We start from the raw sequence: 25,877 nt of genomic DNA on the forward strand, positions 1-25,877 counted from the left end.
CCAAAGGCCTTTGAAATGACAAAAACAAGCGTGTTTAATCGCCTCTGCGCCGTGTGCAGCATTCGCTCACAATGTTTTTATCTATAAAAGCAGCAGCAAAGTCCTGCAAGACAAATTGATATTAACGCTAATGTCAATAATGATGAGAGATTAGCGCTATGCCATGTGAAGTTGAAGTATGCCCCCATGAATTCTGGGTAATTTGTTGTTCGTTCCCTTTGCAGAAATGTGTGCGGAAAAAAATGGGATCTGACAGGATTTGCTTTGTGGATGAAAAGATGAAAAGGTGCTCTCTATCTCTCTCTGTCTTTCCCCTGTTCGTGTTTTATTTAATTTTTTGATTTTTTATTGAGATCAAGTCGATGCGCTGGTGGAGCCTATGGTACACTGGGCTAATGATGAAAGAGAGAACATTGCTGCTTCTATCACGTGCAGTATGTGTGCAAACGTGTGATATATGAGCATGTGTGCGTGAGCTTCAAATCCAGCTACTAACACTTTCTTTGCTCGCTCGCTCTCACACACGTGTGGTGTTAATCTGAGCATTGATGCTATAGTGGGAGGATAAGTGAGGACTCGGATTCTGCTGTGCCGTGGCAGAACTCTTTATACCTGCATGGCTTTTGAGTGACATAAACACGGCTCAGTGTTGATCGATGCGCAGACATCAGCACACCCCAGAGATGGATCATCTACAGCCGCTGAAAACACTCCCAAGACGAGGCTGAAAGCTCTCCGCCATCATACTGATAACACCAGATATAGTGCACTCCAGCTCACACAGCATATGCATAAAACACAAGATATCCAGCCATCGCTTTCTCGCCCCAACAGGCACACATACGCACGCGGCTCTAGGGTAAGCGAGGACAAGGAAAATAAGGGTTGAATTCCAACATCAAAGGTTATTTTTTGGTTACCATATGCCTGTGTTTCGACAATGTTTTTTTTTAAAAGGGATAGTTCACCTAAAAATGAAAATTCTGTCATTATTTACCCACCCTTATGCTGTTCCAAAACTGCATGAGTTTCTTGCTTTTGTGGAACGCAAAAGGAGATATTTTGAAGAATTGTTATAATTCTACAGTTTTGGTAACTATTGACTTCCACTTTATGGTCAAAACTAAGATTTTTTTTTTTTTTTTTTTGTTTTTTTTTTTCAAAATATCTTCTTTTATATTCCACAATAAATTTTGAATGACAAATTTCATTTTCAGGTGAAAGATCTCTTTAATTTCAGTTTGGTTGGGATGACACCATAGACTATAAAACATGGACGTACTGTCCGTGATGTCACCATAGGTTTCTAAAGAGCATTTTTTAAGGCCAAAGTGGGTGGAGCAGGCCGTCGCCATCTTGGCAGCGTGTCACCGTGCATCACTCACGGATAATCAAAAATGGGCAAAGAGGCAGGACATGGGTGGAGCTGAGCTGGTTGCTGAAACCACGCCCACCTAGCTCGAAAGTGGTGACAGCAGCGGCAATCCACCTGTCACTCAAGTGGCCACGCCCTTAATTATGCAGAAGTATAAGGCTTAATATAATTTAAACGGATGAGTTATTAAAAAAAAAATTCACCCCCTTCACAGTTGTCATGAAGGACAAAATTAGCTCTATAAAACCAAAACTACTTTTTTGTACCAGGCTGTAAACATTTTCTGCTGTAAAGTTGGCCATTTTAACATGGAGGGTCTATGGGATTGACTCCCTTTTGGAGCCAGTCTCTAGTGGCCAGTCGATGAATCGCAGTTTAAGTAATTCCCATGTTGGTTTCAAGAGAGAGACTGGAAGGTTGCCGCTTGAATGACACTAAAGGTATGATCACATTCATCAGTTTGGCAAATCTTCACAGAAGAAATCCAGTCATTTCAATAGGAATCCAAGCAATGTGGAATTTTACGAAATATTTCCCTATGCAGATTTTGCAACAGGTTCAAGTTGATTAATGAATTTTCATGCTTTTACCAACAAAAAGCTGCCTGGTTTGAAAGTGACACTTGCGCTAGCTGTGCATCACACATCAAATAGAAAATGGAGCTTTTTTGTTCACGATATTTAATCAAAATTTCATCAAATGTGAGTCCACTTTAACGTACTACAACTTTATGCATGTTTCCTAACTAATATAATTTATATACTTTATTTTTACACGTTTATATATATATATATATATATATATATATTATATATATATATATATATATAGATATATATATATATATATATATATATATATATATATATTACTTTATTAAGTATACATAAGTATCATAAAAATAGATTTCTTTTTACTCAATTACTTTTGTAATATTTATATTTTTCTTCTTTTTCTTCAACTAAAGTTTACACTTGATTTTGAGCAGAGCTAATAATGATTACAAAGATAATATAATGTTATATTATATTAATAATCACACTACCCATCTAGACTAAGTTCAGTTTTAGAAAAGATAACTTGTTTTAAGACAGAAACACACTTATAAGCATGTAGGCTTGCACATATAACTCATTAATATCTTTTGTATCAAAGAAGAGGATGTTTATTAATATTGTGCTTGACTGTGTGCAGTTTGTATTTGTCATATTAACTGACAAGGAGAGGAAGATCACAGCTCATCACGGCTCATGACTCTGTGTACAGAGATGGTGGCTTATATAAGGTCAAGTCTGGTCTTCAAAGATCAAAGCTCAGATCACATCGCTCAAAGAAAGAGAGAGAGGGGAGGTTCAGAGAGATGCGTACCAAGAAAGTTCTTACCAAGATACAAGAGAATTTACTTTATCCCCCCGCAGGCATGTGTGGAAGGCAAGACACTCACATTCTCATCTGCACAGACACATAAACAAGACTTCCCATGTTCACACGCAAATACAGTTACAAGATAAATTAACAAAGGCAATGAGTATTTTAAAGAGAGTATTCTTTATGAACCAATTAGCACTGACCCTTTCAAACCCCTTCCCCGGATATGATGTTATAACCAAACAAACTCTGATTGGTGGATGAATTCTGTCTGGACTGTACAGTACAAAGGCAATAAACATCCTCAACTGATTCCCATCGCACACATGCACACACATTGCCTTTAGTTACAGTGCAGTTTACACAATTCTACATCATTCCATATAAAAGCGACAAAGCTAAAAAAACATATCTAAAATATGTATTATTAAATAATAATTATAAATATGCTCTGAAAAAATAATAATAATATTTTTTTTTAGCTGTTAAGACAAAGTGAAGCAGTATTTATTTATTTCCTTTCCTTATGCATTTTGAAGAGGAGATGGGATTATATGATTATGACTGTGATGTGACATGGAGGACAAAGTTTAAATATGGGTCTTACTACACAAAGATGTAAAAACACATTCACAGCGTGAGAAAGCAACACTAGAGTGAATTTCCAGCCTTGAATCTCAGACATTATTGTTGGTGTACAGCAGCAGCTTCTGGAATAAGAGTTGGCTAAGTAAAGCATGTAGTGGTCTATCACAGGGGCTGACCTGCTTTCACACATGCACGCACACACACACACACACACACACACACACACACACACACACACACACACACACACACACACACACACACACACACACACACACACACACACACACACACACACAAACACACACATACACTGATCTCTGTTCAGCTGTGAGGGAAGAGCTGCACTTTTATCCGTCGAGCCGTCTGTCAAGTAGTGCCTCACATCATGGTGCCAACAGCTACCTGGAGCTAACTCCAGCTAGAGTCTCAAGCTCCTAAGGGGGAGAGAGCGCAAGATACATTTCTAGAACACCTGCAGGATTTCTGGTATCCATGAAGCTGCAGCGTGTGTGTGTCTGTCTGTCCTGAGTGAGTCAATTATGGATTGTAGCAGCACAAGGAGTGAGAGGAAACAGCTGAATAATCTGATAGAGAGGTACGAAGGAAAAAGAGAGACAGATAGAGACTCTGTGTTGGTGTATTTATAATGCATGTGCACCATACTCTCTCTCACATGCACAATCACCACATAAATAATGAATCACTTACAAAGCTGTATATGCAGTACAACCCTGCATACAATCTCTCTCTCTTTTCTCTCTCTTTTGATTAATTTAAAGTGCTGTTTGTGTATGAGAACTGATTTTAAAGGTGAAAATCAGAGTTCTAAATACCTATTGGCAGCTAAAAGCTTATCATTTAATACAATACCGTTCAAAAGTTTAGGGTCAGTAACATTTTTTAATAGTTTGTTTTTTAACATCCCACTATCAACCAGGGCTGCATTCATCTGATCAAAAATACAGTAAAAAAGTAATATTTTAAAATATTATAACAGTTTAAAATAACTGTTTTCTATTGTAAAATATAATTTACTACTGTGATTGCAAAGCTGAATTTCCAGAAGTCATTACTCCAGTCTTCAGTGTCACATCAGAAATCATTCTAATATTTGATACTTAGGAAATAATATTTGAGTAATACTGATAACAGTTGTGTAGCTTAATATTATCTAAAAGTCTCAGATGAAAGTTCAAAAGAGGAGCATTTATCTGAAATAGAATTGTGTAGCAATATACAGTAAATAACTTTACAGTCACTTTTGATCAATAATGAATAAAAGTATGAATTCTTAAAAAAATAAAAAAAAATAAAAAAAAATCACTGACTCCAAACTTGAACAGCAGTGTGAATTACCATACAATATGTATCAGATGTGCATCATTTTTTTTTTTTTTAAATGATGCCATTCCTGAATTTTGGGCACAGATTCCATTAAAATAAACGGTAAAACCTAGAATTACTGATAGCAAATGATATGCACACACGTAATGCATCAGTGTAGTTGCATCAGTGATGAAAAGAAAACTAGGCTTCTCTCTAATGTACTGATACAAACAAGCTGTCACACTGAATTTAAAATAGCAGCTGACCAGCCCTTAACACAATATGTGACTTTAATTTCCCAGCCAAATATTGACCACCACTGACAATTCTACAACAATATCCAACCCTGTACTTTGTCTATTTCACAATCAGGTCACCAGTCTAAACAGACGAGGGGAGAGGATGAAGCCTTTGGTGATTGTTTGTTTGGCAATGGGATGACATATCTATTGCCTATGTTATGAACCTCCTAACCAACATTAGTCAGTACACCAACATAATTTTATAGTTACACACATTACCCATCATGCATCTAGTCAGCACATTAACAGTGAGTTGTGTACAGTACTGCCCAGACTCTCACTACAGTGTCATGGTCATCAGGTACAACTCTTCAGTCACATTTTCAGTCGTTTATCAATAACATCATAACTTTAATCGATCATTATCTTCAATAATCAATTGATAGGAGCAGGAACACAGTAGCTACTGGTCTCTGTTTTTTTGTTTTTTTTTTGGTTGTTTTTTTCTTTGCTAACTGAGAGAACATACAGAGGGATAAACAGAGAGTTTAAAAAATATCTAAAAAACAAAAATGCCAGAGGTACATTGTTTAAGTTGCCTAATCAGTAAAAATGTCAAAAAAAGATAATGAGAAAACTACACAATAGGAAGAAATCAGCAGTTAGTCCTTAGACTGATGGACTGATGGATGGTCAGAATGATGGAATACTAACTGGCTAGATGGAAAGCTGGAATGGCAGAATGTCAAAATGACAGACAGTGATAAGGACACAACATAACATGGGCAAAAGGTATAAAACACAAATGATCTGAAAGTTGTTTAGGTAGTATTAGAGTAATTGTGAAGATTCGCTATAATGAGAATATGAAAAGATGGACAGAAGGATGGATGGATGAAAGGATATTAGAATGTTTTCTTGTTTTTTCTTCACAGGCACTAATGTTTTCACAGTCATATAGGTGGAATCAAAATTCAAAAATGTCTCCAGTGTCTAGAATTGCTACAAAGCTAAAACATTTAAAACTATATCTACCAATTCTTCCAAGTATATCAAACTTAACTCATTTTATATATATATATATACATATATATATATATATATATATATATATATATAAAACTGTCTGTATATATATGTATATATTTATTTGTACATATATATTTTGTATAGATGAATGATATGATGGCAATGAAAACTGAATACAATGGGCAATAAAATATCTAAGTCAATTCACAGTATAACATGATACATTCCCAAAAACAGTATATAGAGATAATATTTCTTTTTGTCCTCAAGAAAAAAAGCTACATGGGAATTATAAGTCCATTCTGTACATGCAGTCACAGAATACTGTGTTAGCTCCTTCTGACTCAGTAAGGGTCAATGACAGATCAAGTGTACTCATGGCACACTATATTAATTCAATCATTCTACATCCATCTCTTTGCCCCCCGCTGCGCTTCCATGCCGGGTGCGGTGGACTTTTCGCTGACGCACTCGTATTCCTGGCATTGGAAGAAATGCTGACCGAGGGGATTAAGCGGCTGTGTGTGATTTGGTTTACACAACACGCAATTCAATACCTGAGCTTGTTATTTCTTGACTCATGTGATGACATGGGGGTCTTTAAAAAGTGTAAAAGCCCTAAATTTCATTGCAAATTATGACAAACCTTCCCCAGGTGGTCTTGTTTAAACAAGAAATGAAAGGGAGACAAACATCACTTATTTCCACATGAACCCGTGTATCAAATAAAGGGCAATGGAATCTGTTGATCTGTGACAACATGTTCAATTCCTCTATGCCCCCAATAATAAAAGTGTAACTGTAATGTGTAACTGCATCCAGAACGCTACAAAATCTACCGAATATCTAATTTTTGCTAAATCATTTCAAAGCTACATTCAACTACAACATGGGCAAATAAGCGGTGCCTGACGTCAAATAGGTATTCAGAAACTGAATCTCTGTATGACTGATATCAAATCTTTTGCCAAAATAAATGGTGTAGGATGCTTTTGGCTAAAAATCTATCAGTATTGTATTTGTCCTTGACTCCTCATTATCATATGTTAACGTTTGCACTGACAAGAGTCAGCAACTTGTGCTTTATTACATGCAACTCTGCACTGGAAGTAGACTTGACTTGAAAATGCACAATCAGTGACAATGATAGCCTTAACTCTTCTAAACAATGCCTTTACCATCCCAGAAACACTATAAGCGGTCTGTTCCAGTTCTAAAGCATGATGATTAAGGAACAAAACAACAAGCAGGATCCACTCATGGTCCACCATTTATAATCGTTAACATACAGTTTTTAATATTATGTAGCCATCTAGTGCCAATCATAAATATTGCAACCCATCATCGTTTGATGAAAGACAAGTATTGCTTGTATGCAAAGAAAGGACCATCTTATTGGGCAGTGCCGTGGATCTATTTGTGACAATTTGAAAATTCTGCTATCAAAACAACTGAATAAAAATCCCACTATTTAACATCAGACACAGCTGGTTTACCCTTTTGTTAAAATACAACCACAGTGAGAGCAATAAATAGCATAGAACAAAAGGAAACCTGAAGGGAAAACATTATACAGGAAAATTGCTACATTTTTGTTTTGTTTGTGTTCTTATTGTTTTTCTTTTGAAGTATGTCTCTTTAGAACAAAATGTCATCTCTATTTGATGTCAAAGTGACACCATGGCATTGGATTTTTGATAGGACAACAAAAGTTCTGATGAGTGAAATGGCTCCATGTAAGTTCTGATAAGCTTGAAATCAGAAATAAAGAAAGAGTGACATAGTTTACTCTTGTTTACTCTGAGGTCAAATTTCAATTAATAAATTTCCAGCATGACCTTGAATTGGAAGCCAAAGGGTACTGATGGCATAACATCAATGTTGCAAGTGTCAAGAAAAAAGAAAGAAAAGAAAAGAAAAAAGGGCATTTCTGTATCTATGTGCATCAGGTTGCCATGGAGACACTTTTTCAGTCAGTGGGATGATGCTGATCATCTGAGCCTCTCCAAGACTGCATTCAGATTGAATATAGATTAATTCTGAGTCATCTGTAAATAAACTGAATAGCCAGTTTGAGCCACAGCAGTATTTGATGTCTGTCGTCACATGTTGTATGTGGACGATGCAAAAATGTCTTTTCCTTGTTTGAGGGAGTGTTTATGTGTAAACATGACATCATTACTTACAGAAAAATCCCAGACATTTGCTATCCACTGTTCTCATTGGAGGAGAGGACCACAGAGGACATCATAATACTCAGCTCAGACCGAAGATGGAGCACAGCTGGAGTATCCATTGTGACCATGGCGGAATTTGTTGACCCTGCTTTGACTGTTGTTTCTTTGCTGCTCTGGTCACTGTCGTGGACGTTTTTCTCATCTTGGTGCGGCGCATGTATGTGCATCACACTCCAGCTGCGCTGCACAGTAGAGCTTACAAACACACGCAGCAACGAAGCCCCGTGTCATACCTCACTCTCTAGGCTGGAGAAATGGGCAGAACCACGGCGTGAACACAAGCTCTTGGCTTTGAGTGGCAGGTGTGGGGAGTAGAATCGCCTTGGCTGGGGCACAGACCGAAGTCTCTGGTACTGAAGTTTAGCACTGGCTGTGGCTGCCTGGGAGGAGCCGGAAGCAGCCCCAGGAGAGAGCACAGGTGGAGGGGACATGGATGCAGAGGATGGAGGTGGAGGAATGGGTAGGGAGTTGGGAGCAGAAGGTACAGGTAATGAGGGCAGGAGTGGCTGAGGTGGGGAGGGTGATGGCTGGGGTATGTGTTCTGAGAGCTGGGCTTGCTGGGAGCTTAGGTTGGACTGACTTCCAGATTTGGATTTGTCAGGGTTAGGGGGTGGTTTGGGCCGAGAGCTTCCACTGAAGCTGTGGCAGTGGGGAAGCAGATCATCCTGGCTGTGAGATTGAGTGCTGCTGTGTTTGTGGTGTACGTGGGGCCTACCGTGCCCATACTGTTTATAAGTACATGATTCTTCGTCTTGCATTCTATCCCGAGACCTCTGACCTTTGCTCTTTGACCCACTGCGACTTCGCTTCTCACCCTTCATCTGTAGTTTGTCGACAGACCAATAGCGTCGCGGTGGTGGCAGGGAAGTGGGAGGGGGTGGCCACTGTGAACCCAGCCCTCCACTGCCTCCTCCAGATCCCAATCCAATTCCTGGACCCGGACCCCAAAAATCACCTGCCATACCCCATCCTTCAGCCCGACCCAAAATAGAGTCATCTCTACTGTTGACACTTCCACCTTTCTCTCGAGCAGGGTATGTTCCAAAAAACCAGCCCCCACCCCCAATTCCACTAGCTCCACCCATTCCAGTTCCTTCCCAGTATCTCTCAAATCGGCCAAACTCTCCTGAGGACCCCTCATCAGAAAAGCTTTCCTCTGCTCTTATTCTATCCCGCTCAGACTCTGATACTGCCCCTCTCCCTGCCTGACGCACTCTCTCCTCTATTCTCTCCCTTTCTCGTTCTCTCTCTCTCTCCTCTTCTTCCTCCTCATCCTCAGAATCCCACTCATGGAAGGACAGGCCTTCTCTTGTGTTAACTCGCCCCCTTTCATAGTGGAGAAGCAGTGGCCTGCGTTCTCCTACTCTCCCTTTTACCTCTCTCTCTACCCCACTACTCCTCCGTCTCTTGGATGAGGAGAGGAGTGTATGTAAAGAGGAGGGAGGGGAGGGTCCGGAGGCCTCTGTGCCAACTGCTTCACCTCCACTGACCCAGAATTTAACTGAAGAGGGGAGTTTGTTGAGGTTGGGATAGCGTTTACTGGATGGCCGGTGTCGTGAATGGGAGCTTTTGGGTCTTCTCTGTCTACCTCTGCCTCCCCCACTCTCATCCTCTCGTTCATCCTTATCATCCTCACCTCCATCTCTCCTCCCTCTTTCTCTATCTCCCTCCCAAGCGGAAAGGCTGACTTTGTCCGCAAATGCACTGCGATATTGAGTGGAAAATGATGAGTACTCTCCTTCTCTATCCCCATCCCCCTCTCCATCTCTCTCTGCCTCAACATCACCCTCCTCTGGCTCAGACCGTTTGCCAGATGACAACTTCTTCTTCTTTTTAGTTTTCATTGCCTTCTTTTTCTTCTTTTTCACCTTGTGACGCTTCCTCTCTCTTTCTCTTTCTCTTTCACGCTCCTCCCTCTTTTTTCGTTTTTTGTTTTTCTTCTTCTTTTTCTTTTTCTCCTTTTCCCTCTCTTTCCTATGTTTCTTCTCTCTTTTCCTTTCTGTATCTCCCTGGGCTCCACCACTTCTCTCCCTGTCCCTCTCTTTCTCTGCCCATCCTGCCCACCATTCCTGGAGCTGTGCTAGTTGACTGCCACCCCTTTCTCTCTCTCTGTCCTTCTTGTGCTCCCTGTCTCCAAAGGTGCCCCACGGTTTGCGCGGGGGTATAGGAGGGGGAGGTCCATGAGTGAGAGATCTAGGGGAAAGTACGGACCGCTCTCGGTCCCTGGTTCTGTTGTGGCCCTGCAAAAGACTAGACTCTTCAGTCAGCTCATCCAAATCCTCCTCATCCTCTTCCTCTGCCTCTCTGTCTCGAGTGCTGCGAGATGAAGCTGTGGAAGTGGATGAAGGAGAGGTGGAGCGTGAAGATGTGGCTGAAGATGTGGTTGAGGAGCTGGTGGTGGATGATGAGGATGATGTGGAGGTGTAGGGGATTGAGGGAGAGGGGGATGGAGGAGTGTAGCTTGGGGAAAGTGTGACTGGCACAGGGATGGGGAGAGGAGGAGAGGGTCTCGGTCTTCGACTCGCTTCCCTGCCTCCACCTCTCCGGACTAGTGGCAGGATGTTCTCGTACAAAGGGCCACCAGGTTCTTTGGGCTTTTTTGGTCGCCGTTTCCTCCAGAAGGATGAAGGGAGAGGGGGAGAGGGGTGCTGCAGTGGGGGGTTAGGTGTCAGTGAGGCTGGGGCCTGGCTTTTAGGAGGAAGCCTGGGAGTCCCCAGAGATTTAACCCCTCTACCCTGACCCCCTCCACCAGTACCCACTCCCACCTTCTTCCCCATGCCATGGTCCATGCCCTTCTCCTGGTAGAAAGCCACACTGGTTGGTGGGGGTTGTTGGTGGGCTCTGGGGACTGTTTTTGGAGTTTGAGAGCCTGTCTGTTGGTCCACACATGGCCCAAGTCCCTCTGGATCAATAGGTCCATAGTAACGCTTATATCCATCTAGACCACTACCTGTACCTCCACCACTTGCCCAGGTAGGTGCCACCTTTTGGGGTAGGGGTCCTGTTTCTGTTTGGGCTCCTCTCACACCCATGGAGGTTGTGGCATTAGCAGTTTTGGGTAGTCTCCAGCGGTCCACAACTGCCAACCTGCGATCTGGCCTTGGTAAGAAAGTAGTGCATGGTAGTGGAGCTCCTACAAGTTGAGTATTTGTGGGACCCAAGGCCGCTCCAGAATGAACAATTGTGGGAGGGGATCCAGGAAGAGGTGTTTTGTAAGACTGAGTAGGTTGAGGCTGTTGAGGCTGTTGCTGCACCATGGCAATGGCTGAAGTGGATACAGCTGAAGTGACCACATGTGAGGAAGAAGCAGGAACCATGGCAGTGTGATGGTGGCCAGGAACTATGACTTTAGCCCCACCTTGTGTAGTTTCATCTTCAAAACTGCAGCAGCTATACATTCCCTAAAAGTACAAAAAATGAAGATATAATAGTGAAATAAGTCATATTCTGATAATATGGGCAAATCAGTTTCAATTACATAAGCATCACTCTCATCTCATCTGTAACACCACAGGCATAGTCAATGTCACAATCCTTCTCAATATACCCAAATGCTCCCATAAATATTTCTAGTGACTAATAATCAGTCTCTCTCTCACCCTGCTGAACGCGAGTAGGAAGTCCAGTTTTCCGGACTGGCCCATTTTGCTCATGCAGTGCCGCAGCCTCCAGTAAACCAGGTGTTCCCAGGCGAAGACCAGCAGACTTAGGCCCATGGCCACCAGCAGCATGTAGAACACACCAGCCATGTTGTCTATGTCTAGTTTGGAGCTCATCACCTCAATTTTATCATTATGACAGATCCCTGAGAGCCAGAGACGCTCTAGCATCTCAATCTCATCTAAGTGGAGAGGGGAGAGAAATACAATGCATTAACTTTATTTGCTTTATCTGTTAATACGTTATTCAACTACTCGGCACAGATGCATCAATAAAACATGTATGAATGCAATATGGTAGTGACTTGCCTCTCCCACATGCTTGCTGTGGCAGAAAGCAGATGCTAATACTAAATGTGTGTAAATCTGTTGTAAACCTACAATAAATCAGGTACTATTTGAGCTATTAGGAGAATTATGTTGAAAATATTTCAGGCTAGAGGTCAAATGAACAGGTCCCTGTGGGTAAAAGATCCATTACTGTGAAGGTCTGTTTAGAACCTGTTCAAAGAGGGCAGTCTTTATTAATCCTAAAAGAGTGAAAGGAAGAGGAAGAGGAAGAGAGCAAGAGGCCTGTAGGCTAGCAAAGGCTAGGTCCTGCATAATGATCTACCCATATCCTCTTTTCCTCAGAGGGTAAATGAGAAGACAAAAAAGGAACGTGTGCAAATTTCTTTGTTTTTTCATTGCTGCATTGTATCATGGGAAATGAGAGGATGTGGAGAAATAAGTAAAAGGCTGGTGGAGAAGAAGAAGAAGAAGAAGAAGAGAGTGACTTTGTCATTATGACAAACAGCAGAAGCACCTCTTCTATTCAGAGAGAGGGAAGTTAACATAAAAAGAGGTATGAAGACAGATGGCAAAGAGGGAAACAACAGTATATGTGCATAGTTTATGTTGTCTCATTGTGTGTATGAGGGTATGAAAGATGGAACAGAAAAGGGGAAATTAAATAAGATAGAAGCAGCAAAAGAGTGACAGGCAGAGGGTGGAAAAACAAGAGGACAGACAGGGAGACAGAACGGTGAAAGGGTGAGATCATAATCATTTAATTGTGCTGGAAGCTGGTCAGGCCTGCTGCAAACTCAAGAGAAAATAAGAATCTCACCTTAAATCGACAAAAAGACAAGCTTGTGAATTACCCCAAACCTTACTAGACAGAGGCATGTACTGCAGCATTTACTGTTTTGATGAAGACTGGTAAACAGCACCACATTATCTTAGTTTGGGCCATCTCAAAACAGTGCTGTGTAACATAATAAAAGCACATCATCACCCATCACAGTGTAAATGACAGGTGCGTTGTTCTCACAAAGGTTGAATTATGGCATCTGTCTCTTTTGCTATCCAAACAAACTATCCAGCAGGTGTAACCTGCGGGAATTAATATCTATGTAGATGAGATGCCGCAGACACATCACATAAAACATTTCACAAAAGAAAATTCAGTCAAGCAGGACGAAGAAGTGCAGACTGAATTCCACATGGGACTTGAACAGATAACAGCACGAGCCCGGCTCAGATCCGAGCATTGCCTCACTCTGTTGACACTGTCCATTCACCTCCTTCTGACTCCTGCCAGTGGCTCTGGCAAACCACTTCACTAACCACAGCCAAACTCAGCAGGTGTGTCATACTGGGAACATACATACACACACAACTATATGCTAACACACAGACACCATTCACACACACAGCTTTACAAAAAACACACCCACACATACAGTACAAATGTGTGCACAGCACATTCTAACACACACACACATAATTTCCCACCTTTTCTCTCACCAAAACAGCTTATGTTTGGCAATGGAGCTCAGGGTTGGCATGGTTAAGTGGGCACATTTTAACAGTTAATGCATTAGCAAGGTCTTTAAGCTCAGGCAGCCATGGTAAAGTTGTGGCCTAATGGTTAGAGAGTTTGACTCCTAACCCTAAGGTTGTGGGTTCAGTCTCGGGGCGGCAATACCACGACTGAGGTGCCCTTGAGCAAGGCACCGAACCCCTAACTGCTCCCCGGGCACCGCAGCATAAAATGGCTGCCCACTGCTCCGGGTGTGTGTTCACGGTGTGTGTGTGTTCACTGCTGTGTGTGTGAACTTTGGATGGGTTAAATGCAGAGCACGAATTCTGTGTATGGCTCACCATACTTGGCTGCATGTCACGTCACTCACTTATATACAGTACATATTACCTCCAACACCATTCCCTGTGCAGCCCCCTCTGATCCTACCCTGACACAAACCACAATCACACTACAGCAAACACTGCTCTTGGATCAGCCTTAAAGGTTAACACTTTTATAAACAGATAGGAAGTGCCATGGCTTCTCTGACCACTGTAATAAGTCCTTGGAATTGTTAGTAGATGAAAGGACTTCTATTCAAGATGACCGCTGCAAAGAAAGCTGTTGGCCCTGAGATAAAATATCAGGTAAGAAGTGCTTTTGCGTGGCACTGACCAATAAGGTTACCTGCAGCGTTTAAAAGACACGGAAAGGCTGCAGATGGACAAGTGGTTTCCTGTAGTTTTTAAAGGCTCTACAGAAACATAGAAGTAAAATTAAGTAAAAAAGAAGTATAAATTTTTTTCAGTTAATAATAGTATATTTTACGTTGAGTTGATATACCTTCAATAGAACGTTCCAGAATAAATACATTGCACATGTAAATCTTCTCGGCTGTTAAGCGGTGGTGTTAGCTAATGGAACCTGGCACCAGTGTGACAATCTCACTGTGGGAACCTGGCATACATACACATTCTTTTAGTCTCTCTCTCTCTCTCTGACACCAAAAGCCAAAGAGGATTTAAACAGCAATCAAATAAACCATCCAATTGAAACAAAACACTGTGATAGCTAGTATGTATACGTGTTTGTGTATGTGTGTGTTGGGAGAAGGCAAGGAGGAGGGTGTATAAATGACAATTAAAGAATTAGTACTTGGACAAGCAAATCTGAATCAGATGAGTTCCACTCTGACACACTGCAAATCCGTAACAGCTAATCCTCTACAGAGTGTGAGAATGGACAGTCACTCAGTACACACATCTCACTTATAGCACACAATAGCTTGGTTCCAAAACCTAATGAGCTGCTGCCTACACAGGCAAGACAGTATCCTAACTGTCATGAAACATTCTAAGTGAACAGTTTGGAACTTGCAACGCTTTGTGTACACCATAAAAACAGCACAGGAGAAACAACTCACAATAGTTTGCTGTTAGTGTGGATTATGACGCTAATGACGTGACACTCTTATAAGCATAACAATTCACAGCACACCATAAAATTATAAATTTGAACTATTTTTACTGATACTTTACATCAAAAAAATATGAAAAAGGGGATTTATTATCAATATTTATCTTGCCTTATGTGCCTTTTTTCTTGGAGCTTGCAGTACATTCTAAATGTTCTTTCTTATAAAGGTACATGTGATGTTGCCTTGAACAACTTGCATGGGCGAATTCCTGATCAAGTAGATTCCTGTTGAAGTTATTAGATTTCTCTATCAATAATTAAATAAATAAACAGCACTGAGCACAGAGTTGACCACAGCTTGATGCCTTAAAATCCAGCCTCTTAGGCAGCTCAATAGGTTTTGGAACATAACACAGTCTTTCTTTCTCTATTTCTCTCTCCAGCACACCACTTTTATCATTCCCAAGACTGAATCTTTGATACATGCCCATCTCTTTTATGCATCAGTAGGTTGCTATCATCTCCTTTAAATTAGTAAACAGCCTGCTAGCACAAAGACAAATGTCACCTGCCAGACAACAAAGATACATATTGCATCATGTCAAGGAAACTGGATTACACCAAGATGGCTTGAAGCTAGCATTACAGGCTAATGAATGAAGTCTTGTTAAATATGCATAAAAAAGTCTTTAATCTCCCAAAGACTTTTATCTTCTCCATCCCAACAGCATAAATGCACTAATATACATCCCCCTAATTTTAGCACTTTGATACTGCAGAACTTTCAGAATCTCACCGTCGCCCACCAGCTGCAGTAAGGCCAAGTCCAATGGCCGTTTCCAGCGGGAGTTCTTGATCAGGGCGATGCCATAACCAGTCGTGGCGAACACTTTCCCTGAGCCGATGGTCATTACTTTACAGCCTTCATCTTTACGAGCCATGTAGTTTAATACAGCCGCATCATAGATCAAGGCATCCAGCTTACTGCAAACACAGACAGGAAGAGTAGGAGTCAGAAGAGACAGAGTGTGAGATGGAGTAGGCTGATAGACAGAAAGAGAGCAGAGAGGAAAGTTGTAGTGTGGCAGCACTATATTATCACTTTTGCTAAAAATGGATAAGGAAATGACAGGCTCAGGAAAACCACGGTGTGGATTAACAACTCATGATAAATAGAGGAAGATTGTGTGAGGTGTACAGGGTTAAGAGAGGAAGTGTGGGAGGAGGGGAAAAAAGTGCAAACACATCGTAAAGGAACTCCTGTTAGTGAGAGCAACATGGGGCTGGGAGGTGTAAGGATAAGTGGAAGAGCAAAATATGTTAGAAAGCATGTTGGAAACAAGGTTATTGTTGTTATGAAAACTGTTGCAGAGACAGAAACTAAAAAAACACAAGTATTTCCGTTAACTGAAATATAAATGAGTTGGCAATGGAATTAAAGCTTAACTGGAAATATAGATGCAAGTAGCTATTATCACCGTTTAAGCAATGCTGGAACTTAAGTTCTTTTTACATATAAAGCATTTTTAGATGGTCAGTTTTTTCAGGAGAATTAGAGATTAGAGACACAAGCATTTTCATATTTATCACTTTTATAGCCCCATGTATTGTCCAACTATAAAAATCTGACATTTCAGAGTTGTAGACTTTTGATCAAAAGAAAATTAAATGTAGGATAGACATTCTGCTTGTCTTGACTCAAGGATTATATACTATATATTATATATATTATATAGTTTTAGTTGAGAAAAAAATTAATACAAAATAATTAATAAAAAAGAATGTTATAAGAACAGTACAGTTTCTATCACTTAATTATATCCCTTAATTATAAATGTGCTATACAATGCAATGGAATTAAATCTAAATAGTCTCTTGCACTCTTGAAAAGTTATTTCCGAAAATTACAAATTCAAAAACTAACTTCAATGTTCTCTATAGTGAATTGAGACATATATAAATTTTTTTAAAAAAAAACAGGGAAATTAGTGATTTCAAATGCTGAAAAACAAAGTAATAATTTTCAAAATTACAAACAAGTAAGAACTATCTATGCACCATTTTTTTTTTTTTTAAAGCATAATCAAAACAAAATTCAAAACTTTCTGAGAATCAGAATACAGGAAGTCAGTGAGAGTAAGAAACCCAGCACAGACCCAGTCTTGAGGTGGGAGATGGCATCCTCCACACTTTTCTGGTTGTATTTGATCATGTACTGGTGCATGTCTGGATAGTTACTGCGGATGTTTTTCTCTGTGCTTCCGTTAGGGACCGTTCCAAATTTCAGAGGGGGGTACTGCTCTGTGGGGTGCTGAAACTGAGAGAGGGGAACACAGTATGAAACAGTGATTGAAACTGATGTTGCATTTGTTTTTTCAAAGTAATTAGAGAACTAACAATAGAGCAGAATTAAAAAATATTGTAAGCTTCAACAGAAATGACATGTGACAGTGAATGTATGTTAGAAACAAGTCTAGAGCTACTGCGGCTGTCAAAACCAAGTATAATACATCATTAACAGAACAATATACAAAGCAGCAGTGCTGACATGCACATTGTGTTCATTCTGCTTTCAATAAAGGAGAACAATAGTAAAGAAGATGGGGGAAACTATTTTCATTTAAAAAGGGATTACAAAATGTACATGAGGCACTTAGAAAAAAGAACCAACAAAAGACATTGCAAGTTAAATGGCTTTAAGGATCCAGATTTGATGTAGCTTCTTTTCTGAAAATGACATAAACACAATGGAACACAAATACATTTCATTTGGTGTACATAAGTACATTCGTTTGGAATTACAGCAAATGTCTGTTTCCTCAAGAATCTCTCCCAATTCCTCAAGGTCAACACTGGGAGCGAAGGGCAAAGGGACATTTCCATGCTAGTATGCCAAATTACTGATCATTTCACACATACACACTTAATTACATTTTAAGCGCAACATAATAGCATTTAGCTCTTCAAAAGACAAATAGTGAGAATGTTTCTTCATGCTGTTCATCCACTTAGTAGCCAATTTAAACTAATGTCAATCTCACATTTTTCCAATCTCACTCTAGTCTCTGTAGTCTTATGTGAAGCAGTCAAAAATATTGATCCCGAAATCCATGTCAACATGACATCACAAATTATGAAAACTTTATACTGTAATCTCGCAAAAGCTCTGAAACCCCTATTCCCTTACCTTTTTATCGCTGAGGCCAGACACAGTGTCAATGTATTCCTCTTGGATCATGAAGGCAGCCAGGTTGGCAGTGTAGCTAGCCAGAAAGATGACAGCAAAGAAAGCCCAAACAAGAACCATGATCTTGCTAGTGGTTCCTTTGGGGTTCTCCACTGGAACGGAGTTATTAAAGACCAGAGCCCAAAGAAGCCAGATTGACTTCCCTATTGTGAACTTAGAACCTCCGGGCTCTGACAGAGAAGAGAAAGTGAAACAGAGAAAGAAAGACTTTTAACACTGACTTGAATTTTAAAGGCACTTTAATTATTCATCAGCTCAAAACAAACTAAAAAGTATCAAAACTGCTAAACTGATAAAAAAGGCTTCCTAAACTTCTCCTACATAGATGATGAGGTGAGAAAGGGGTACCGGTGCCAGAGGATGAAGAAGAGAACAGAGGAAGGAGAGGAATACAGAACACAAGTCTGCAGTCCTTTATTATACATGAGTGTCTGCAAAACTGCCTGCACCACAAATATCAAGCACACGTCCAGGCCAATAAAGAACAAAGGTGAACTCAGCCATTAGGACTTCTGAATAAACTCAGTGACAAGCGACTGTGCACATGTATCTCCTTTAAAATATAACGCTTGAGACTACTAAAGTTTGACCTTATTAAAAGGTTACGTGCAGGACTAAGAGCAAACTGGACTCACTCTTGCCACTCTGAAGGCTACGGTTGTACCCCACTGGACTGAAGAACTCAAAGATGAAAACCGTCACTGCCACCACAGTCAGGCACATTACAAACATCATCACCCACACAGCAGGGCTGTACGGCTCTGAGAAGGCACAGAGAAAAAAAAGAGGACAAAAAGAAATCAAAACCATTAGTAGTGTTGTTTTTTGTTTTTTTCATTTGTTTTTACTTGGTTAAATTATGTTGAATTAAATTAACTTTTTAACTTAACTAGGACTTTAAAACAGCATTATATTTATGAAAAGAAAACATTTTTATCTGTTCATGCATTTTCTGGGAACTGAACTCATGATCTTGACCTTGCTATTGACATGCAAAACAAAACAAAACAAAAAGCAAAAAACAAATTTAAATTTCATTTCATAGGAACAGTAAATATTTTTTTCTGGAAATTGGTCCCATGTCATTGACTTTGCTAGTGCTATGCTCAATAAAATAAATAACAAAACAAAATAAAATAAAATGGACATTTGGCAGACACTTCAGGCGACTTTGACTATAGCAACTATTCAAAGCAACTTAAACTCTTCAGTGCAGATTTTTATCTGTTCATGCAATCTCTGCGAATTGAAATCATTAATTTGACGTTGCTAGCTCCATGCTCTAAAGTAAAATAAAATATAAAATAAAATCTAAATTAAAATAAAATAAATCTACAGCACTGAGTCGGTTTGAAAAATGTTGATTTAGTGCTTCTCACTGAAGAGTGATGAATAGTTTGTTTTGAAAGGGAACTGTAACTTTGATTGATGAGCTCTGAAATGATATGCACCAGTACCTTGAAAGTCATACATCACAATCACATGCAGCAGAGACTGATTAAAGTCAAACATGATGAAACATTATGGCTCACATGAGACACTAACTCACCAAGAAATGCAGAGGGAGACACGGTTCCATTACTGCGTGAGACCATGACACTGATGCCCGTCTCCACAAAGGGCACAGAGAAGTCCACGACCTCTGACCTCTCCTCATTGATAGTGAGAGAGCCGATCGCCATGTCTGCCCGCTTGTACACAACCTAGTGAACAGGAGGAAGTGGAAGATTGTATTTTTGCCCTTTTGCCACTTTTATTAGCAGTAGGAAAGTTTTAGTTAGAGGATTTATAGGGACTCTTTTTACAGGAGCATTACACCTAGTAAAATTCTGCTGTGCCCCTGTAAAGTTTTACTTATTTATCCTTGTTTGACAGGGGAAATTACCATATACCGACCTGATAAACAGGCCAATGGATTTGATCGCATCCAAAATGTCACTGACTAGCTGAAGTGGACATTTCCCTACCTTAGATCTCCTTGGGAACCTCAGATTTGCTCTGAGATCATGTGGCCACTGAGACTTGCAGAGGATTGAGAGACTGAAAGGTAGGTAGCTAGCTACCAAGCTAAAATATGCTAATGTATGAATGAGTAGCTACTGCAGTACCTATATTTAATAGGATAGTGAAGAAGCTACAAGAAAATACAGGAAGAGAGAGAGGGACCAGGACTGGGACATGACTCGAACCCAGGCCTCCATGAGCGCAACAGCATTCCATATGTCTGGAGCAACTACCCTCTGTACCACAGCTCTGACATGAAAAATGCATTATGGATCAAAAAAGGCCACAAAACAAAGTTGTTGCCTTAAAAGTGCACAACCTATATTGTCGAAAGCATGGAACACTTTATATTTAACACTTCAAAGATGGTTGAACATATAGTTACATGTGGTCAAAGTGCTTATGCAATTTAATGTGCTTTGAGGTTTTTGTTCTTATCTGTAAATGATATAAATTAAAAATGAATGAAAGTGAATATTAGTTGTTGGACATTAAATTTAGATGTACATTAATGTAAAATTCATTAAATGTAATAAAAATGTACATGTAAAACTAGTAATGCTATTTCTACAAGAACTGTAACAGTTTTATAATATTTACAGATATGAACAAAACCCTCAAAAGCATATTCAATGGAACAAGCACTCCAAATGAAACTACAGTATATGCTCAACAATCTTTGAATGTGTTTAATATAAAGTGCTGCATAATTTCAACAACTTAATTCTTTGTACTTTTAATGCATATGCTTGATTTGTGGCCTTTCTTTATCTGTAAAGTAAATTTCATTATATTATGTTCAGAGGAGAGAATGTGCATTACTGCAGTAAATTCTATCTATTATCAGTTAACACTTGTTTTGAGTATATCTATTATATATACTTTAGTTCCCTATCTGTCAGTCACTTCGAGTTATGTCGTGACAACATTAGGGGTCTAACTTGGGAGCCCAATCAATTCTGAGTTAAAGAAAAAATGCCAATGAAAATTGGCTAGTGGATTTTGTATGCTGAGCCACTCCCCGTGCACACGGGTATATAAAACCACAGCGTGCATCCACTCATTAGATTTTTACTTCGGAGCCAAGTAGTATATGGTATCCCCCTTACTACAAAGCCATTTCATCTTTGTGTGCGAGAGGCTGTTCCTGGTTGTTTTTACGGCGTGTTACAGTGGTGTACCTGTCAGCAGCGATTCCCCTCTGGGCACTTTAACTAAAAGAGCAGTTTCCTCTAAAAGAGCAAATCACGGAGGATTCGTGTCATGTTCAAGATGCCGTTTCATCCATGTCCTTATGGATGCGGTCGTTTCCTGTCTTCTGTCGATGGCCACGATCGCTGTCTTCAGTGTCTGGGCCTTCAGCACACTGAAGCGGCACTGGTGGATGAGTCATGTATCTATTGTGGGTGAATGACCTTGGCATTGCTGAGATCGCGTCTCTCTCTCCTCGAGGGGAGTGGAGCAGACCCTTCTGCCATTACCTGTCCATGTTTCTCTGCCACGAGCAGAGGACCGCTGTTAGTGCTCTGGGAGATCTGAGGGTTACAATGAGAGCTTCTTCACCGGGCCACGGACCTCTCACTTCTCCCGCAACACATGTCCTGTGCAGCTGCCGAGTGATTCTGCTGGGCTGTCTCACGGCAGTCACAGCGTGTCATTCGGTCTGCCGCCGGAGGATTCCCCAGGTGGACAGGGTGGTTGCGGTGCACCTGTGCCCTCAAGATGCCGCCACTTGGAGGAATCGACAGCATCTCCCGACAAAGGCCTTTAAGCTGTCAGCGGCTCTCGCTGCCAAAGCTTATAGTGCTGTGGGCTAAGCTGCCTCTGCCCTGCATGCCATGGCTATCCTGCAGGTACACCAAGCTAAGGCACTAAAACAAATGCACGAGGGTAGTACCGACCCCGGGTTGATGCAGGAGCTCGGGAAGGCGATGTCCACTCTGGTGGCCCAAAAGCACCATCTGAGAGATGCATTCTTGATGGTCCTATCTCCCAGGCTGGCCTGTTCGGCGACACTGTTGAGGACATTGCCCAGCAGTTTTAGGCAGTACCATCCAACACATCCTGCCCCAACAGTATCCTCCAGCTGCCACTGTTCCATCGTGGGTCGTGTCTCAGCCTGCTCGTCAATGTGGGTGCCCTCCTGCGTCCTTCACACTGGCTCCGCCCCATGCTAAGACACTGTCGAGGCACGGGCAACCCGGAGATGTGGGAAACTGCTCTTCAGGAGGTGGCGAGGACAGCGGAGGAGGGCCGGGCAGAAAATCTTTTTTCCCTTTTCTTTTTGTTCCACCACACATTTTCAATAAAGAGCAAGGCTTGTGGGTTGACAGTGAGCGATGCACCGTTCAAGCCCAGGATGAGTTCAAGCCCAGGATTGGTTTGCAGTGATCGACCTGAATGATGCATACTTTCATGTCTTGATCCTTCTTCATCACAGACTGTTCCTACAGTTTGCATTCGAAGGTCGGGCATGCCAGTACAAGGTCCTCCCCTTCGGGCTCTCCTTGTCCCCCTGTGTCTTCACAAAAGTTGAGGAGCGCGCCTTTGCCCTTGGAGTTGTGTGATCACAGGAACCTGATGCTTTGGCACCTCAGTCAGTTGGGGCTTCAGGTCAACTGAGAGAAGCGCAAGCTCTCCCCTGTGCAGAGAATCTCTTTTCTCGGTATGGAGTTAGACTCATTGAGAATGACGGCATGCCCAGTCATTGTTGAACTGCCTTCAGAGGCAGAACAGTGGTACCACTTAAACATTTTCAAAGGCTCCTGGGGCATATGGCATCTGCAGCCGCAGTCATGCTGCTAGGATTGCTTCATATGAGACCACTTCAACACTGGTTACACTCCCGAGTCCCAAGATGGGCATGGCGCTGCGGTACACATAGTGTCACCATCATGTGATGGTCACTGCCTATTCAGCCTCTGGTAAGACCTTGCTTTTTTATGGGCCAGGGTGCCCTTAGAGCAAGTGTCCCAGCATGTCTTTGTCACGACAAATGATTCCAATACAGGCTGGGGCGCTATGTGCAATGGTCAGACAGCCTCTGGGCCCTGGACAGGACCTCGACTGCTTTGGCACATCAACTGTCTGGAGTTGCTGACAGTGCATCTAGCCTTGTGGCAGTTCTTGCCGCTGCTGGAGGACAGGACAACACTGCGGCTGTTTCGTACATCAACCGACAGGTCTACGATCACGTCGCATGTCACAACTCGCCCGCCATCTCCTCCTCTGGAGTCAGACGCGGCTCAAGTAGCTGCGCACCATCCACATTCTGGGGAGCAGCCGACGTGCTCTAATGACAACTTACTGTCCCCGGAGAATGGTGACTCCATCCCCAGGCGGTCCAACTGATTTGGAGTTGCTTCAGGAAAGATCAGGTGGACCTGTTTGCTTACCATGAGTCCTCCCACTGCCAGCTGTACTATTCCCTGACCCAGGCCCCCCTGGGCTCGGATGCACTGGCACACAACTGGCCCGGGTTCTGCGCAAGTATGCGTTTCCCCCAGTGAGCTAGCTTGCACAGACACTGTGCAAAGTCAGGGAGGTCGAGGAACAGGTCCTGCTGGTTGCGCCTTGCTGGCCCACCTGGACCAGGTTTTCAGAACTCTTGCTCCTCGCGACAGCACCTTCTTGGTGCATCCCCCTGAGGAAGGACCTTATTTCTCAGGGGCTGGGCACCATATGGCACCCGTGTCCGGATCTCTGGAACCTCCACGTGTGGCTCCTGGATGGGACACGGCAGACCTGAGTGACCTGCCACCAGCGGTGGTAGACACTATCACTCAGGTTAGAGCTCCCTCTACAAGGCAAGCCTATGCTTTGAAGTGGAGTCTGTTCATGAATTGGTGTTCTTCTCGCCGAGAAGACCACTGGAGATGCTTGATTAGAATCTTGCTTTCTTTCCTGCAAGAAAGGTTGGAGCGTATGCTGTCACCCTCCACCTTGAAAGTGTATGTTGCTGCTATCGCAGCACATAACGATGCAGTGGATGGCCGGTACTTGGTGACGCATGGCCTGATTGTTAGGTTCCTGAGGGGTGCCAGAAGGTAAAATCCTCCTAGGATACCCCTGATACTCTCCTTGGATTTCTCTGTTTTACTGGCTGGACTTCAGAGGGGTCCCTTTGAGCCGCTTGATTCAGCTACTGATCCCGCTCACTTCCATCAAGAGGGTCGGGGACCTCCATGAATTTTCGGTAAGTGAAGAGTGCCTTGTGTTGGGCCAGCCTATTCTCATGTTGTCCTAAGACCCCGGCCTGGATACGTGCTCAAGGTTCCCATCACTCCCTTCCGAGATCAGGTGCAGATCAGCAAGAGCTGCACTCGGAGAAGGCAGATCCAGCCTTGGCGTTACTGTGTTCCATAAGAGCATTACACATATATGTGGACCGCACCCAGACCTTCAGAAGCTCTGAGCAGCTCCTTGTCTGTTTTTGAGGTCAGCAGAAAGGGAAGGCTGCCTCTAAGCAGAGGTTGGCCCACTGGATAGTGGATGCCATCGCCTTGGTGTACCAATCCCAAGGCGAGCCGTGCCCCCTGGGGGTGAAAGCTTCCCTCTACTCTGAGTGTTGTCTCCTCCCGGGCATTGGTGCACGGCGCCTCTCTGGCGGACATCTGTCAAGCTGTGGGCTGGGTGACACGTAACACCTTCGCAAGGTTTTACAACCTTTGTGTAGAGCCGGTTTCTTCCTGTGTGTTGGGTAACAGGTAATTGGCGGGAAGAACTGGCTTGGTGTCACGCTTGCTGTGCCATTTCCCCTCACAAGGGGATGTGAGCGCCTTTCTTCTCTCAGTAGAGTTCCCCGGTTGGCAAATCCTGGTCGAGCATCCTCCAGCACCTCCGGCAGTCAGACTTGGCGAAGCAGTCTGATGCCAGGCTCAGTATTGTTGTTAACATGCCCGGAGTCCCGGTCAGCCCCTCTACTGGGCTAAGTGTCCATAATGCTTGATTCCCTATAGGTAATCCCATATGTGTATTTTTCCATGGTAAGGTTTCCCTCTTGGTAAGCCCTTGTCTTACCTTGACAGACACGCTCTGTCAGTCTCTTCTGGCAGTTGTTCCATCCTTACTTTAGGTAGGACCTGCCTCAGAGACCCATTCCATATGTAGTACTGCCCCTTGGGTCTGTCCATATCAGTATCTCCACATGTCACCTCCCTACAGGTAGAATGTGGTCTCTGTAGTGACCTTTTCCTTGAAGGCCCGCTTCCCCATCATTCTGCAAGGCTGAAGAAACAAATAGGGAAGATTTGAAGCAATCTTTCACTGAAGGTTGAAAGCCCTTCTAAAAACTTTTTTGTGGTCTGAATAGCAGCATGGCCTTCTCCAACTGCGATGTACTCACCGTTGGTCTACTGCAGTACCAAGGTCAGTGAATTTGTGCTGGGGCTTTGGGAAGGTTACGACCTTAGCGTAGCTTTTGTCTTGACACACTACAGCTTGTCAACATTTGCAGCGCCTCAGGGTTTTGACGGTGTTCAGGTTGTGGCATTTTCCATAGACCCCCAATGTTGTCATGACATAACTCATAGTGACCATCAGATAAGGAACGATTTGGCTATGTACGTAACCCTCATTCCCTGATGGAGGGAACAAAG

General features: G+C 42.2%; 1 protein-coding gene across 3 annotated transcripts in view; it reads right to left on the reverse strand.

Moving 5' to 3' along the window:
- Positions 1 to 4,130: 4,130 nt before the first annotated feature.
- The window catches only part of LOC109105305 (glutamate receptor ionotropic, NMDA 2D-like), a 74,944-nt gene continuing 53,197 nt past the window's right edge, over positions 4,131 to 25,877 (reverse strand). For all 3 annotated transcript variants that reach the window (XM_042772135.1, XM_042772136.1, XM_042772134.1), the window contains 7 exons: positions 19,826 to 19,979; positions 18,912 to 19,037; positions 18,217 to 18,446; positions 17,186 to 17,346; positions 15,826 to 16,013; positions 11,768 to 12,009; positions 4,131 to 11,569 (listed from right to left, as the gene is read on the reverse strand). In XM_042772135.1, the coding sequence (XP_042628069.1) occupies positions 8,396 to 11,569; positions 11,768 to 12,009; positions 15,826 to 16,013; positions 17,186 to 17,346; positions 18,217 to 18,446; positions 18,912 to 19,037; positions 19,826 to 19,979 (4,275 nt within the window). In that variant the 3' untranslated portion in view covers positions 4,131 to 8,395. The remainder of the gene's footprint in view (positions 11,570 to 11,767; positions 12,010 to 15,825; positions 16,014 to 17,185; positions 17,347 to 18,216; positions 18,447 to 18,911; positions 19,038 to 19,825; positions 19,980 to 25,877) is intronic.

The sequence above is a fragment of the Cyprinus carpio genome, chromosome A16 (genome assembly GCF_018340385.1).
Source record: "Cyprinus carpio isolate SPL01 chromosome A16, ASM1834038v1, whole genome shotgun sequence".
In the NCBI taxonomy this organism is placed as follows: Eukaryota; Metazoa; Chordata; class Actinopteri; order Cypriniformes; family Cyprinidae; genus Cyprinus; species Cyprinus carpio.